Source organism: Sphaerodactylus townsendi, linkage group LG07 (genome assembly GCF_021028975.2).
Source record: "Sphaerodactylus townsendi isolate TG3544 linkage group LG07, MPM_Stown_v2.3, whole genome shotgun sequence".
Classification (NCBI taxonomy): Eukaryota; Metazoa; Chordata; class Lepidosauria; order Squamata; family Sphaerodactylidae; genus Sphaerodactylus; species Sphaerodactylus townsendi.
The window spans coordinates 37,980,597-37,997,922 of record NC_059431.1 but is presented as its reverse complement, the minus strand read 5'-3'; the positions used below and the strand labels follow the sequence as shown (position 1 = coordinate 37,997,922).

The following is a 17,326-nucleotide window of genomic DNA, read 5'->3' as shown; positions in this document are numbered from 1 at the left end:
TGCTGTATGCCAGATCCCTTCCGCATTTTTTAAAAACTTGTAAAACCTGGCTGTTAATGGAAAGATTTCTGCTATAAGTTTACTGAATATTGAATTTCCAGATTTGAAATTCTGTTACTGTGGTTACTTAATAGTGTTAATGGATTATTGGTAAACGATTTTTTTGATTAGTATATAAAATTAAACTATGTCTTTCTGCTTTCCATTGCCACCCAGAACATACAGCCTCTGTTGTTGTTGTTGTTGTTGTTATCATTGTTGTTTTCCACTCTGTCCTCGGGTGAGGTGGATATTTGTTTCCCACCCTTCCAACTTTTTGCTTTTTTGCATAGCAGTAGCAAAGTAGTATTGCCAATGTTCTCTTTAAGCTAAACTGTACATTAACAGAAAATTTAAAAAAACTAGAGAACTGGTACTCAGAGAAACTCCAGAAAATCTGTGTGACCCATATAAAAGAGCAGGACTGATCTCGGAGGCCCCTCTCCTATTGAAGGCAGTAGCTGATCCAGCGTTCCACCAGGAGGAAGCTCTTTCCTTTGGTTGAACACTGCTTTTTGGCCTTTCTTGAGAACAGGAATCTGTGGTAAGTAAAAATTTCTGTGTTCACACTTAAAAGTGGTTAAGTTGTTGAATACTGACCAGGGCCCTTAATAGTTATTGGACAGCTGTTTTGGTTTTTATTGATCTGCTGGATTTTAAGCATTTTGCAAGATTTTTGGTGCTGGTTTGTGCTTTACCACTCTGATTTTGTTCTGAATTTATTGTTAAACTGGTCTGTGCATGGTTTTTATAGCTCTGAAATGATTAAACGTTATATAGAGACCTTTTTTGTTTGAGCCATCTCAGGAGTCCATATTGACTGAGGACCGCAGAACCTAATTTTGAAAGAATAATAGTATGAGATAAAAGCCCAAAATTTATCGGCTCTAGAAAACTTATTTTCAAAATGAGGCACATCTCAAACTGTTCATATCTGTTAATGAATTTGTATTTTATGAAGTTCAGAAGCTGGGGTGTTTTATTGAAATGTTTTGGCTAGATAAATAATAAATTGCCAGCATTAATGTATACAATCCTACATAATGATTTTAAAGATATTAGGAAGCAGTTATGTCTAAGGAGTGAGAACAGGGCTTTTAGTATACACATTCCATATTTTTGTCTTATAATACTTACTATTTTTTTTAACAGAGAATGTCCAGATGCAGATTCAGTTGTAAGTAGTCTCCCTTTGAATATAGTTAATGCCTTTTGGGAACTTTTCGTTTTCAAACAAAATTTGAACAGTGATCCCTTTTCATTAAATTCATTCCTAGCTTCCTGTGGTCATTTTAACAATATGTAATTCAAGATGACAAAGGTAGAACTCCCTGCGGTTGAAGCTGAAGAATAGATTTCCAAAATGCTCTGAAAAATTTCTTTGCAAGCCGAGTTATTTTCAGTGTGTCTTTTAGACCTCCAATATTTTGAAGATTTTTTAATTCAGTTTTCTTTGTTCAAATGGTCTTATAAAAAAGACTCTCATACTAAAAATATTTATAAATATAACCTGAAATATGCATTTTAACAATTATACCATGGATATGTGCTGAAGTAGCTCCACCCCCCACATCTTTGCAAGAAGTCTGAACAAATTAAATGTTAATTTTTGTGTGACTATATGCTGAAGGAGCTTATACATTTATCTCAGGAATTATCATGCTGTTCATGTAATTAATGGCTTTTGACAGTTTCAAGAATAAATCAGTGGAGTGGAACATAATTGAGATTAACTTACAGTGTTTACTTTTTGACTTGCTTGTTTTGATGCTCATTGTCTAGTTATTAATGAAACAAATTCAAGTGTAAATGTGTCAGCATAGTCTTTTCAGGTACACTACACAAAGCAATATTTTTTTCCTGTATAGAACAGCTAAGCATTGTACTTCGTGTGTAAATGTGATCTTTCTTTCTGCAGCTTTCCCAAAAGTCTCATGCATGACTGCTCAAACTTTCAGTTTAGAATAGAAGCATATCCCGCCCTTTACAGAGTTTTTAACATAAAGGCATAAATCAGTGATCCCAAACATGAAGCCACGGGCCTTGTGTTGTTTGCTGATAGGTTTCCCGATGGCCGCTTGCTGCTGCTTCAAAGCATCTTTTCCCCAAAGCAAAAAGCTAGTCCTGGCTTTTCACCACTTTACTGACACAGGAAAACCCAGAAATAACTTCATAGCAGAAGGCTGTTAGACTTGCAACTGCCCAATATTTTATCGTTGGTCCCAGTACCCTATTTTACGGTAGTGCCCATTCCTTGTTCTCACAGTTGTGCTTGAAGGTGAACTAAATTGGAAACCTTGGCATAAATAATAATTGAAATTCCCTCCATATTTTCAGAGTATTGGTGTGTATTTTTTTCTTCCTTTTCATGTTTAATTTGATAGGGTTTTTCACATTTGAAAGGTAAAAGTACAGTGATGCAAGAAAAATGTATTATTATAGAAGCATGTTGTGCTTCTAAAAACATACATCTTATTTTACAGGGAAAGGGCACAATTACTCTCATCATAAACCATTAGGAATTCGATTTAAAAATTAAAAAAAAAACCAGCAACAGCCATAAAATTAGATGAACAGAAGCAGTCTTCAAAGGCAGTATCATATGGATGATTCCTAAACAGGCTTCCCAACTTTCCTATTGTGTGGCCTTATCAGTCCTTTCTAGGAAGTGAATTCCACAGAGAGGAAGCTATCACTGTGAGGTTTTGTTGCTGGCAACCATTATCCTGCAGTCAGAAGTTGGTGGCCTTTGATAACCTCTTCTACGTTTTTCTTTACATTATGACACCCAGTGCTAAATGCCTCTGAGGGTGTATTGAGTTCCTTTTCCCCACAGACAATTTTTTTGAAAAAAGCTGCAAGGGCAAAACGTATGTGCAGAATGCCTCTTAGATGCACTGTGTCTCACCCTCCATTTGCCTCCCTAATATGTAAGTGGCCTCCCAGAAGTTGCAATGCCTGAGAATGAGTCTTAGATAATATGATAAACTGAAGGGGAAGAAGGTTTGGACTCTCCTCAGTTTCCACAAGCTCAGCAAGGCTGGGGACCCCATTGGATATGCATATGGAAAAGTAACCCACATACATTTTGCTGTACTAAATACTTGTGAATGCCTGCAGCCTTCTTGATTTTTTAATTAAGAAGCAGAATGACATAGAGCAGCATAGTATCCATGCATTTGTATCACACAGTTATTTACAGTGCGTATGGTCTGAGTGCGCTATAAATGCAGCCTCTGCCCTTGTGGGATGCCTCATGGATGACAGGACATTGTATAAATGAGCATTTGGCTGAAACCTTTCCTTAATTTGCAAGAGGATAGATTTCTTACTGGTAAGCAGCATTAAATCTATATACCTCTGATCATTGTGAGCATTTCTCTTGACTTCTTCCAGAATCCTTACAGTTAGAACACATAACAATCAAGATAAGCTTAGCCATGTGGTTTAATTTGAGGAAGAAAGCTGTTTAAGAGCCCTTTTAGCCAATGGGTGGCTGCTTCTAAATGTGTGCATATCTTATCCTGATTGCTGCAGATCGATGAGCCTATGATGCAATTTTTCTGCAGTTCTTTTTTCTGCAGTACTGAAAATTTGAAAGATAGCACAATACAGTGACTTCTGCATATTCAATATATGTTGCTTAGAATAGATTTCCAGACTATATGTAATTGAGCAAGCCTAGAAGGTGGAGACAACTCACTTCCAGCCAATCTCCATCCACGCCTCACTTCCGGCCAATCACCATGTACACATGACTTGGGGGCGGGGCTTACACTGAACTGGTAAAAAGCAACAAAACCCAAACAGCGAAATGTGGTGGGTATTCTTGAAAGGAAACTGTTAGAAGCACCATCCTACAGACCTCTCTGCTATCTGCCACCCAGCACAACACCAGTTCTGTACATGGGGGTGGGATCTCCTGAGGAGGGCTGGGTGCTGCTGAAAGCAAACAGAGTGGGGAAAAGGGACAAGGTGTGCTGCCAGGCCTCTCTGTAACAGGAAGGGACAGAGGATGAGGGGGGAAAAGGAAGGAAGTTGTTTGCTGCCCACCCATCTGCTAACATACCCAAGCTGCCAAGGTGAGGGACAAGCACCTGAGAGTGTGGAAAGGAGTGCCTCTGTCTTGCCCTCATTTTTTTCTTCCTACTGGGCAACTGCCAAATGCCCTGTTTCAACAGTCTGTGAAACACCACAGAATCCACTTGATTGGATTGCCTGTTTCTCACACATACAAGCAAGCACATTCGCACACTTCAAGGAATTAATCCAACTCTGGGGCAGGCTGGCAGTGTGCTAACCAGGTGGGCTTCCATCCCTTCCCTTCCCTCCCCCCATTTACAAAACCAGGATCTATTTTTGCAAATGCGGTGTGTGTGTGTGTGTGCTGTGGGGATGAGAATTCTCCCCATTCTCACAGGCACCCTTGCTGGTTTCCACCACCCATGCCAAAGCCAGGATACTGCTTTGCAAAGAAGGGGTGGTGGCGGCTATGGAGGATAGCAGGATGGAGAGGAATTCAAACAAATAGCCAGGACATGTAGGGAGACAGTCAAAAATCTAAAGCCCAGAATGAGAACAGAGAAGAGGCAGAACTACTCAACATCTTCGTTGCCTCAGTCCTTTTCCAAAAGGAAAACAGTTCTCAACCAGGGAGAAATGGAGCAGTAGGGGAACTTCAGCACAGAATAAATAAAGAGGTAGTTTAGAAATATCTGGCTACTTTAAATGAATTCACATCTTCAGGGCCTAATGAACTATATCCCAAGGTATTAAAAGAACTGGCAAAAGTAATCTCAGAACCACTTGCAATAATCTTTGATAATTCCTGGAGAACAGGAGAAATCCCAGCAGACTGGAGGAGGGCTAATGATGTCCCCATTTTCAAAAAGGAGAAAAAAGATGACCCAAACAATTACAGCCCAGTCATCCTGACATCAATACCAGGAAAGATTCTAGAGAAAATAATTAAACAGACAGTCTGTAAGCACCTAGAAGGGAATACTGTGATCACTAAAAGTCACCCTGACTTTCTCAAAAGCAAGTCATACCAGACTAATCTCTCTTTTTGGTAGAGTGACAAGCTTGGTGGACGAAGGAAATGCTGTGGACGTAACACATCTTGATTTTAGTAAGGCACTTGACAAGGTGCCCTATGATATTCCTGAAAGCAAGCTAGTAAAATCTGGGCAGGACAGTGCTGCTGTTAAGATGGATTTGTAATTGGTTGACTGATTGAATTCGAAGGGTGCTCACCAATGGCTCATTGTCATCCTGGAGAGAAGTGACTAATGGGGTGCCACAGGGTTCTGTCTTGAGCCCACTGCTATTAAATATTTTTATCGATGGTTTGGTTGATGGTATACAGGGCATACTAATCAGATTTGCAGATGACACCAAATTCGGAAGGGTAGCTAATACCCCAGAATTCCAAATGACCTGGACAGATTAGAGAGCTGGGGCAAAACTAACAAAATGAATTTCAGCAGAGATAAATGTAAGATACTCCACTTGGGCAGAAAAAAATGAAATGCACAGATATAGATGGGCAACACCTGGCTTGATAACAGTACACATGAAAGGGATCTGGGAGTCTTAGAAGACAACAAGCTGACCATGAGTCAACCGTGAGATGTTGTAGTTAAGAAAGCCAATGTGATTCTGGGCTGCATCAATAGGAATATAGTGTCTTGATCGAGGGACATAATACTACGTCTATATTTTACATTAGTCAGACCTCATCTGGAATAATGTGCCACATTCTGGGCACCACAATACAAGAAGGATATTGATAAGCTGGAATGTGTCCAGAGGAGGGTGACCAGAATGGTAAAAAGTATGGAATTCTTGCCCTACGAGGAGAGAGTTGTTTAGTCTGGAGAAGAGAAGGTTAAGGGGTGATGTGAATTTGAAGGGATATCATGTTGAAAAGCTTGTCTTCTGCTGCTCCAGAGACTAGGACAAGGAGTAATGGAGTCAAAGTACAGGAAAATATATTCCACCTAAACACTAGGAAAAACTTGCTGGCAGTAAGGGCTGCTTAACAGTGGAATACTTCCTCTGATGTGGTGGATTCTTCTTGTTTGGAGGTTTTTAAACAGAGGCTGGATGGCCAATGGTCAAGGTTGCTTTCATTGTGTATTCTTGCATAGCAGGGGGTTGGACTTGATGGCCCCTGTGGTCTCTTCCAACTCTAGATTCTATGATCCTATAATTTGTATATAGGTTACAAAATAGCACTTGTAACATCAACAGTGTAACTTCAGAAGTCTGGCTGAAGCATAATATGGGAATGCACATAACCTCTAGCTATTTGTATTTGTTCCACTTACGTAGTTGTCAAGTCCTGTTAAGATAAAATGTGCTATCAACAAGGTCATCTTGAGGTCAAGCATAGCTAAAGCTTCTTGATTTTCAGCTAACGTACTGGATTGTGTGATGCTGATTCTTTTAGAATCAGGTTGGGCTATGAACGCAAAACTCACAAGTTTGTTTATTTAGGGCACTTTTAGCTTAACTTTCTCTGAATCAAGAGTCAAACCCAATAATAAAACAACAAAAATTAATAAATTGACAATCATACATAATAAAAACTGAGGGGCATTTTTGAAATAAAACCACCTTGCTCAACTTGTAGAATCTCAACCAAGTGGAAACTTTCCTTCAAAAGGTTGTTCCATAAAATAGCAGCAGGTAAAGTGTTCATCCTGACTACCTGACAGGAGGAAAGTATCAGTTGGTCCAAGGAACAGAGTTGTTGTACAGTTTGATACTGGGAGAGGCAGTCCTGCAGGTATGTGGTGCCAGGCAATTAACTTAAATAGGCAGCAGTCTGCGTTTGACTCAGAAACAAACCAGCAACCCATGCCGAAATCTCAAATCAGAAATATGTTCCTGGTTGCTAGCCCCAGGTAGTAAGCATGCTGCTGCATTTTACATCACTTGAAGTTTCTAAATTGTCTTCAGGGACTGCTTGATGAAGACTGTGTTACAATAGTCTTGTCTCAGGGTTACTGTTGATTGGATTAACATGGCCAGATTCACTCAGACCAAAAGGATGAAGATGTAGTGACTAGAAAAGCACTTTTTGCTAGTCTGACCTGTATCACCAAGTTTTTTTTTTTTTAAAAAGCACCTTGGTTTAAAACTACCCCAGAGCTCTTAACTGAATCCAGCAGGTCAGCAGCATTAAGGGCTGCTGACATATCCAATAACAATAACAGAGGTTTGTAAGTGGAGATTGTCCACCAGAGCAATTAAAGCTGCCTGAGTTCCACAATGAAACCTGATACAAATGGATCAAAGGCAGATGAGCCATATCTTCTTGGGTAGAAAATCTGTCCCAACCAGTTGGGTTTCCAGCCTAAATACAAGAAACCAGTTGTCATCTGTGTTGTTCCTTGTAGCCCTTAGTTGTTCCTTGCAGTCTTAGCCCTCTCATGGTCATTTATCTGATGGAGTTCAAGAAAACAAATGGCACACTTTAGAAACATAGTTCTTTTGTAGTCTGACATTACCCACCCACCCCTTTATAAAGGAGATATTAAAATAGTTATCAAGGCATTTTCCACTTGAATCAAAAGTGTTTTAATCCATGTATGTATGAAGCAGCTGAGACTCCTGGGATCTGTAAAAAGATTCTGTTTAATAGGATTGAATATTTGAACAGTTTGGGCGGTGGGGTGTGTGTGTGTAGCAACAAACCAACAAAGAAGAGAGGTACTGAGGTCAGTGCATGGGTGAATAAAATAAACAAAGCAATTCAAATCTATCTCAGTTGGGTATAAAGCTACAGAGGTTGAAATATTTTGTTTGAGCTTTGTTTCAGATTTCTGCAATCCTGATCCTATAAGGTTGCTTATTAGATGTCCCATCCTATTAATTATATTGACTTACATTGTTAAATCCCCCTTGAGTCTCAGTGAGAAAGACACACTATAAATAATAAAAGTAAACAAACAGTGGTACTATGGACTGCTAGTGATTTCTTGCTGGGCTACCATGATCTATCCCAGATGTAATATCTGAACATCAAGGGCAAGAAAGTAGTACAGTGTTGATCTTGTGAAAACTGGAATAATAGGTAATATTCCGGAGGCAGTAAAAAGCTTCTTATGCTTGATTTAAATATCCTTTGTTTTAAAAGTGTTACAGCTAAAAAGAATAATTTTACTGATATAGGGCATTTATAGTAAACCACACATGCCAGATAGCAGTGTTGGCTCCAGGACTAAAATTTTGCTAGTGCTAGAGTTGTTGCCCAAGTGGAAATGTAAGAAAAAGACTGCAGTAGCTGCTTGCATTGTCAATGTTAGTGTATTCCTACTTGTTTCCACTTGCACCAAGATTTTGTTTAAACTAATTTCTGCATACTGAAAGTACTAAGTATGGCATGAGATCTTGTAAAAAAAAAGAATCGTACTACATGTATTTATGTTTCTGCTTCCACGTTGCTGGATCCAAGCCTATATCTCTCACTCAGATAAAGTTTTTGACACAGATCAGTAAGAATTTACTTTAGCTTTGGACTCCATAGTTAAATTTAGGGAAAATGTGATTTTTGTCTTGGGTGTCCAACTGTTGAACAGAAGTTGTCAAGATGAATGTTTAAGTAGCAGAATAATTAAGAAAGTTGCTGTTCACAAATTTCATTGTATTTATAAAGAAGCTGAAAGAGTATCAGCCAACAATAAATTGTTATATCAACTGAACGGTATTTTCAGAGATACATTGTCCCAATATGTTTCTTTCCCTAGAACATTCCGGATGTAGATGAAGAAGGATATAGCATTAAACCGGAAACTAGTCAGAATATCCTTTTGATTGTTATTCTTTGTAATGGCTGTGTGGGTGGGTGGGTGGGTGGAGACGACAAATAAATTTACCTTAACTGGGAATAACATACCAAAGAGAACCATTTCTATTCATCAAGTGATTCTGACTCTGAAGATGATGAACCTAGGAAGTTCCATGTGGAAATTAAACCTGTTCAGCCAACTAATAGTTCTCATTATACCGTGCCTTCATTGGATGAATTAAAAGAGTCAATTGGAAACATCACACTTTCGCCAGCAATATCTGTGAGTAATCCATGCACAATATTTGGTTAAAATAAATGTTTTAAACTCTTTTGCATACATTAACAATTGCCTGCTCCATGATAATAAATTGCCTGCTCCATGAAATGTAGAACTCTGTCTTTTGCAAAATGGGCAGGCAATACTGAGTATATTAGCGTGCAGCAGTGACACAAATGGTGGGCAGCCATGATGCTAGATGAGAAAAATTTCCATAGGCATTTCAGCAAATGGCAAATAGCAAGAAGTGACAGAAAATGGCGAGTGGCAAGCAGCAGAGAAACGAAAGTGAGAACTTCAAAATCGGGAGGGAGAAATAAAAGTTTTCCTGATCTCTGCACAACAAGCAGGAAACCTTTTGTAACTTTTAGACAAAAAAAGACCCATAGTTTAGTGGATCTTTAATAAAGCATTTCGATCTGAAATGCAATGTTTTCAGTGTTTTTTTGGGAAAAAGCAGTGCAGAACTCCTCCCCAAAATGCTTCTATTTCTGTCCTCAGTATGTTTTATTTGTGTTATGTGAAAATGACCATTGTCCTTTCCCTTGCCATGATGAAAACTGACAGGCTTTGTTGGGTTCCTACGCTTTTTTAAATGTCCTCACAAAATTACAAATAAAAAACTAGAATTCAGGTTGCTTTCCTTCTTATAGTATATACCATCATAAAACTTCAGTATTCATTACAGCTTGGACTAGTACCTGACTGCCACAGGAAACTTCTTTTCTCTCATCCTAAGGTGGCTTCATGTATTGGGAAGGAAAACTAAATCCCAGAGACAAGTTCCTACATTTCAGTATCTCATTCCATCTGCGCCTTGGTTTTCTCTCTGCTTGAATCACTTTCCCTTTATGAGGCAGACTTCATTTACCAGTTTTTTACATGCAAGGGTTTAAAATGTCCATGTTATATTGTTTTTATTAATTGACGTGTACTGACTGAACTGTTCGTGTGCCAACTTTCAATTGCTTTGGTTTATACAAGCACTTTGATTATTTAGATATTAGTAAAACCAGTGGTCTATTGGGGATCATCTAGTGCTGTGGTATGAGAGATTTATGAGAGGGGGTGTCATTCTGAGAATATCTGATCTAATGCTAAAATTATAATTTATGTTTAGGATTGGTAGCTTGATATGTTGAAAGTAAACATTATACAGAATCTTACATAATTATCTCTCTCCCTCCCTTATTTTTGTTGACATCAGAGACACAGTCCTGTAAGTATTAAAATGTATTTAATTGACAATATTACCTTGTTCTTAAATCTGTGCAGTTTTTATACTGATATGCAGCTTTCCTAAAGCTGTCATATTAAACTTATTAACATTGATCTAGTGCCATGAAGTAGCTGAAATTTTGCCTTTCCTGGTCTCGGCATTCAGACAGGAAACACATCCCTGGCTGCTTTAGAAGACTTTCTTATATAAAAGCTGAAGGACGTAGCTCTTTCTTATATAAAAGCTGAAGGATGTAGCTGAATTTCCAGGATTTTAAGCTTATCTTTAATCCCAGCTTGCAGCAGTACATTTCACTTGGAAAAACTCTTTTACTGCATGTGTTTGCCTTGCTCCTTTTTATTCTGGCAAGTCACATAGACCATTCTACAGCAGTTGCCAGTGGTGACCAGTAGAAGGTCCTCCTACAGGAAATAGTCTTCAGTTTATTATATCAACTGTATAATTCATGTTCCAAACTAAACTCTTAAGAATCTAACCTATACATCTCTATACATTCTTTCTTATGTTAATCCTAATATCTGGCACTATTTTTAAGTCCAGCTTCAACCAATCTCCTAGTTTGCTGACCATTGTTTACTGTTATTTTTTCATTCAGGCACAAATGAACCGAAACTCATCTAGTAAGTATGAATTCTCTCACCCTTAGATATTACTTACACTTAATGTTTGTTAAAGTGTCCATGAACAATCATGATTCTTATAAATGAAATGCTGCATATAGTATTCAGTCTGAGTATTCACAATTAAGTTCCTTGTATGTGTGAAGCTAAAAAAAAAGTTATGGAGAAGGATGCTACTCTTTTTCCATAACTGGAAAAGCTTGCCTGTTTTATGGCATATTATCCAAAATTTAGTGATCTGTGATATTAGTTTAAAAAACTGACATACTATTAGTAATGGAACTCATAAATATTTTAACAATAGAAGTAGTATTTCACATCTAGTCTTAATCTTATATTCTGGATTTAGAAACAAACTCTCTAGATTATGATTTCAGATATAGCAATCTCATTTAGCATACAAAACATTATAAAATGTTTGACTTCTTGATCTTCAAACAAACCTTTTAGCACATATCATGTACAGTAAAATATTAAGCCAAAGTTGGCCATAGTTCCTAGTTATTTTATTCAGGATTAGCCTTCATTGCAGCAAAATACATAAAAGACATGAGGGAAGTCTATGCATTTGGAACAATATTCCAGTGTTATAGTGTGCTGTATAAATTTTGAGGGCAAGGCTGGAAACAGCTCTGATATACTGCCAAGTAATGGTCAGACCTTTGTGCTTCTATAGAAATGTTTACAAGAGGGTGTTCATTTTGTTCAGAAATACTTGTGTCTTTGTTAAGCAACTTTTCATGTGACATGGTTCCATATAGAAGTAACACCTGCATAAGAACTAGTCCAGAGTATATATTCTTCACAAGTTAAGTTTTGCATGTGGATTCTTATTTTTATCCCTCACCCTTCTTGCAAGGATAAACCTGACTTTTCTAGGACTTCCTCCAAATTGCAGTTGACTGGCCATCAGGATTAGCTTCCTAAAGAGGCATAGGGGACTGCAGCTAGAATGGGAAATAAAAAACTACAGGGATTGGAGAAGTATAACATGGAATAAGACTATATTCTCACAAAATTGCTCAAAGGCCAACATTTAGCAATGATCTTTACCCTAAGCAAATTTTAGAAAGCATGGCAAAACTAAACAATTCATGTGTTTGTCCATATGACCTTGACATTTCTAAATTATGTCTATTAGCAGTTTGCTATTTGCAGCTGTGTCTTCAGGTTCGTTAATTTTAGTAAATATCATAGGTTTTAATTGTTGTCATATTTTTTAATTAGGTGAAGAATTAACAAAATTGAAATTTTCTGTTTCATCTAATGAGTAAGTTTCATTCTTTGTTTTATGTGGAGGTGAGAAACCATTTGTTTGGGGGTTGTTTTTTTTACAGATTGCTGTCTCCATTGCAAGTTGCAGGACTCACTGCCCAGGCCTGAGTTTTTGTGACCCAAAATATTTCCATTGCTCTGTTTTAAAGCTCAGTTGATCCCTTTTCAGTCAACTACTTGGAGTTCTCCTGATTTTGGGGGGGAGGGATATTCTGTCCCCCTTCCCTCCTCCCTCTGCCACAGGAAAAGAGAGGGTTTAAAGTAGAGGCCTGTGTGAAATAAAGTTGTTAAAAGCCCTCCTGATTATTGGAGAGGGCAAAATAAAAAAAAATCGGGGAGGTGGGGTGGAGCCAAAAAGAGACTCTGCTTGTACTGTACCTTGGAAAAGACTTTTCTGTTGTTATTATATCAAGATATCGATGTCTTCATATGAGCACATGGAGAAGCAGAAGGAAGCCAGCAACTTGGGGAAGGCAAGGGGGAAGGCGTGGGCAGCAGGGTAAGCTAGGTAGGCTGGCTGTGAGTGGAGAGAAGATGTCTGGGGCAAAACTGTGCTCACTGGCAAATCTGCCCGCTCTGGCAGTGAAGCAAATCAATAGTCGCACTAGAAGTGGTCTCACTTGTTGCAGAAAGAATGGAAAGTGAATCGAGCTCCAGGAAATACTTCTGTACAGGAAATCTGGCTGTGACAGACATTCGCCCCCACTGCACAGCTGATACCTTGTCCATAATCAGCAAAACCTTGTCCATAATCAGACCTGCTAGTTTTTGCTTTTACCTTGATTACAGTAATTTACATGAGAAAATGTTCTATGTGAAAATCTGCATGTTTGACCATGTGTAACTTGCTTCATTTTCTGATGAACTTCTAAAATAGAAAGGGGACCAGTGACCTCTGGGCATGGGACCCACTCGTTAGAAACTCTGGTGACTCATCATCCTTGACCTCAACAATGTCTTCATCCTCATCAGGTAAATTTACTGCGACTAGGATATAATTCGTGCAGATGTTTTATATTTTAACAGAAGTCTTGTTTGATAAGTATACCATGGGAAATAAACACCCAAAATCATAGTAAAGTCTGTTGGTTGCTAATTTGTGCTAATGTTCCCATATAAACATACTCTATTAGTTCTTCATGACAGTTGTGAAAAGTTTGACTGAAAGAATGATTAAATTCTGCTAAATTCGGCTGAAATGATGTACTGGTATTATGTAGGACAATACACAATCTTTACCAGCTGAATAAATAGTGACAGGGTGTGTATGCTACATATTTCAGACCACATGTGTTTTGTTTTTGTTTTTAAAGATGTCTTCATAAGTTCAAATATATGTTATGTCATAATAGTCTGAAATACAGAGAATGACAAGCTTCATTTAAAAACTGCTGTTGCTACCTTCTGTGTCACTGACATCTGCATGGGATAGGTACAGCCCTTCTACAATAGTAACAAACATTTTGCATTTAAAATACAAAAAAAAGTACTTCAGCAAGTTTGCATGAAGACTTGTTCAGTATATTGGCCAGGCGCCACCAGTTCCCCTTGGCCTACATGCAAACTGAAAATGCTTCCATGTACCCAAAATGGGGGAATAGAGTCATTTATTTCCAGCAACAGCCCCTTATGTCACATGGAGTACCAATACAGAGTTCTCGGAACTCAAAGGGGGTTCTTTGCAGAGGGTATGAGATCTGCCACTGAAGGAGGAGAAGGAGCTGGGGAAAAAACCCTATATATGCATCATGCACCCTGTGATACTTTTGGTCCTGGCCATGGTGCTGAAGATGGTGAATACCAAAATAATAAAAATTTAATCAGACCTTTGTACATAAATACTTACTCAGCATGATAATCTACATAAGATCTTCAAACTAAGATACATCAAATAGTTTGAAATTTTAATAATCCCATATAATGTTGTCCAAACTAATATTCTTCAATTTTGGAAAATAATATAATCAAGTGGGGCCCTGCAAGAAACATGCGACATCCTGACACTGCCCCCTTCCCCCTAAATTTGCTTCCTCCCTTCTTTCCTTACTTTCCTCCCTTACTTTCCTCCCTTCTTTCCTTACTTTTCTCATTCTCTCACTCTTTCTCTCACTCTTTCCATTTCTCCAAAATGGCGCCGACGAGGGCTGCCTCGGTGGGATGCTCTCAAATGGCTTCTACATTTTCTACTTTTTCCTGCAATTTACAACGAACTTCATACTCCAGAGACCATCTGCTAAGAATTAGGGAACATTTCCTTAAGGAGTGGCTCTCTGTAACTTTACCCCTATCTGTCTTTACAACCACGGAGGAAACCACGGAGGAAATTTCAGCACAGGAGGCAGCCATTTCCCGGCAACGACAGATCAGCAAAAACAAGCACAGGCGGCAGAGACGAAGAGGTAAAAGGGCGGGGATTTTAAATAGACTAAGGAATAAGGGAATCAAAAAAACCCCACTCCCTTCAATCTTTCTTACCAATTTATGCTCACTTGCCAACAAGATAGATGAAATACTTCTTTTAAACAGATGCAATTCTGATTTTTTACAAGCGCATACATCTGCCCTATGCTTTACTGGAAACCTGGCTAAATGAGAGCATTGATGATATAATAGCATGTGCATACCGGGGTTTCAAGATATTCTACGCCTTCAGACAGAATTGCAGAATTATCAGGGGAAGCAGAAAAAGGGGGAGGGATTAATGTATATACATCAACAAAAGGCTGGTGTCAAGGGACTTATAACAATGAATTCAAAAAAATTCTGTGATGAAAACTTGGAGTCCTTACTTCTATTAATTGCAAACCCTTTTATTCCCTCGAGAGATAGAATTCGAATTCTGTTTTTTTTTTGGTTTATGTTCATCCACACAAGCGTCTGTAAAAAAAAAAAGGCATTAAGAACTCTAGCCAATCAGATTATGGAGGCTGAAGCCAAATACCCTGATTCACTTGGTTATTATTTTGGGAGATTTAAACAAAGCAAACTTAAGTGTTGGAAAGACCTACCTAAAATACTTTCAGCATGTCAACTGTCCCACCAGAGAGCAAGAATATCTTAGACCAATTGCTTTATACAACACTGAAAGATGTTTTATCGGTTAGATTACCCACGAGCAGCTGTAGGCCATTCTGATCATTGCATGATTCACCTTGTAATTCCTGCTTACAAACAAAGATTGTAAAGCCACAAAACCAATAACTAAATTCAGTGAGAACTTGGACTGAAGAGGCAAAGTTAAAGCTGCAGAGCTTGCTTTGACTGTACAGATCTGGAACATTTTAAAGACACCTCCTAGATTTGGATGGAACTCCACTGATACTGTAACATCATATGTCAGCTTTTGTGAAGATCTTTGTATACTTCCTAAATCCAGGAACTTATGCGATATATATAGTAACAACAAACCTTGGTCTCACAGCTAAACTTAAGCAGTTACGGGCCGTTCCAAAAAAGAAGAGAGCCTACAGAAAAGGTGATAGAGAGTGCTGGCTACAATCAGAGCCAGTAAATGTATTAACAAAAGGAGATCCAGAGCAGCAAAAAGAAACTACTCTAGAAAAGCTAAAAATCAGTTTTTCACCAAAGCGAAAACAGCAACAAACATGTGGAAAACTCTCAAAAAATATCACCGGTTACAGCAAAACCACCTTCCCAAGCTGAAGGGAAATCAGCAATGGTGGCAGAGCTAATTTTGACCTGAATGTGTTCTACTGTAGGTTTGAAAATAATCTACAGTCACCTTTCTCCCACAACCTCTATTTCATAGATGCACCAACAATAGCCAAACTTCCTACAACTGCACCTGTATTTCCATTGGGTTTACAACCCCTGGTGATCTCTAGAAAAGGGAAGTGCAAGATCTATTTCACAGACAGAAGCCTGGAAAAGCACCAGGCTCCAGACAAGACATCAACACCTTCTTGCTTAAAAGTCTGTGCTGTTCAATTGGTCTCATCTTCACCCAAATCTTCAACAAATCACTAGAGATGTGCTATGTTCCTTCCTGCTTCAAACACTCCACTTATTGTCCCAGTGCCGAAGAAGCCTTCCTATCAAGGAACTGAACGACTACAGACCAGTTGCTCTAACATCTGTAGTTATGGGGAAAACTTTTGAAAGGCTAGTGATGTATCATTTGAAAACCATCACTGGATCCACTTGTTGGACCTCTCTTGCGAATTTGCATACCCGAGCAAATAGATCGGACAGGATGATGCTGTTAATACATGGCTTTTGCACTATATCTCTACAGCATCTTGAATCGCCAAAGACCTATGCAAAGGGTCCTCTTTGTTACGACTTTAGTTCAGCATTCAATACTATCATACCGGACATTCTTCTTAAACCAAACTAAATCAGCTAGCAGTACCTGAGCATATCTGTAGAGTGGATCGCAAGCTTTCCTAACAATGATAGAGGGAAACAGCAGGTGAGGCTAGGAAAAATTGCTACATCAGACACCTGTAAAATGAGCACAGGCCCCCCCTGCTAATGCAAGGCTGTGTACTTTCTACCACTTCTCTTCTCTCTGTATACCAATGACTGCATCTCAAAGCGATCCATCTGTTAAAATGCACTGAAGTTTGCAGATGATACAACAGTGATTTGTCTCATTCGAGACAACGATGAAACCGCATACAGACGGGAGGTTGAACAACTAGCCCTCGATGGTGCCACTGGAACAATCTTAGAACTGAACACGCTTAAAACCGTAGAAATGGTGGTAGATTTCAGGAGAAACCCTCCCATCCTACCTCCTCTCACAATACTTTAGACAACACAGGTATCAACAGTAGAGACCTTTTAAATTTCTAGGCTTCCATCATATCTCATGACCTAAAATGGTCACCTAACATCAAAAATGTCATCAAAAAAAGCACAACAAAGAATGTTCTTTCATGCGCCAACTCAGGAAGTCTCAAACGCTGCCCAAAGAGGCTGCTGATACAGTTCCTACTGAGGAGGAATAATTTGAGTCTTGTCATCTGCACCTCTATAACTGTGTGGTTTGGTTCCTGCAACCCAACAAGATACGACTACAGACTTCAGAGAATAATCAGAACTGCAGAAAA

General features: G+C 38.7%; 1 protein-coding gene across 1 annotated transcript in view; it reads left to right on the top strand.

Annotated features, from left to right (window-relative positions):
* Positions 1–17,326, top strand: part of FCHO2 (FCH and mu domain containing endocytic adaptor 2) — a 63,335-nt gene that overhangs the window by 27,691 nt on the left and 18,318 nt on the right. Inside the window, exons 10-16 of the mRNA XM_048502962.1 lie at positions 1,192–1,216; positions 8,796–8,850; positions 8,941–9,119; positions 10,324–10,335; positions 10,952–10,976; positions 12,204–12,246; positions 13,129–13,223. Of these exons, the coding sequence (XP_048358919.1) occupies positions 1,192–1,216; positions 8,796–8,850; positions 8,941–9,119; positions 10,324–10,335; positions 10,952–10,976; positions 12,204–12,246; positions 13,129–13,223 (434 nt within the window). The remainder of the gene's footprint in view (positions 1–1,191; positions 1,217–8,795; positions 8,851–8,940; positions 9,120–10,323; positions 10,336–10,951; positions 10,977–12,203; positions 12,247–13,128; positions 13,224–17,326) is intronic.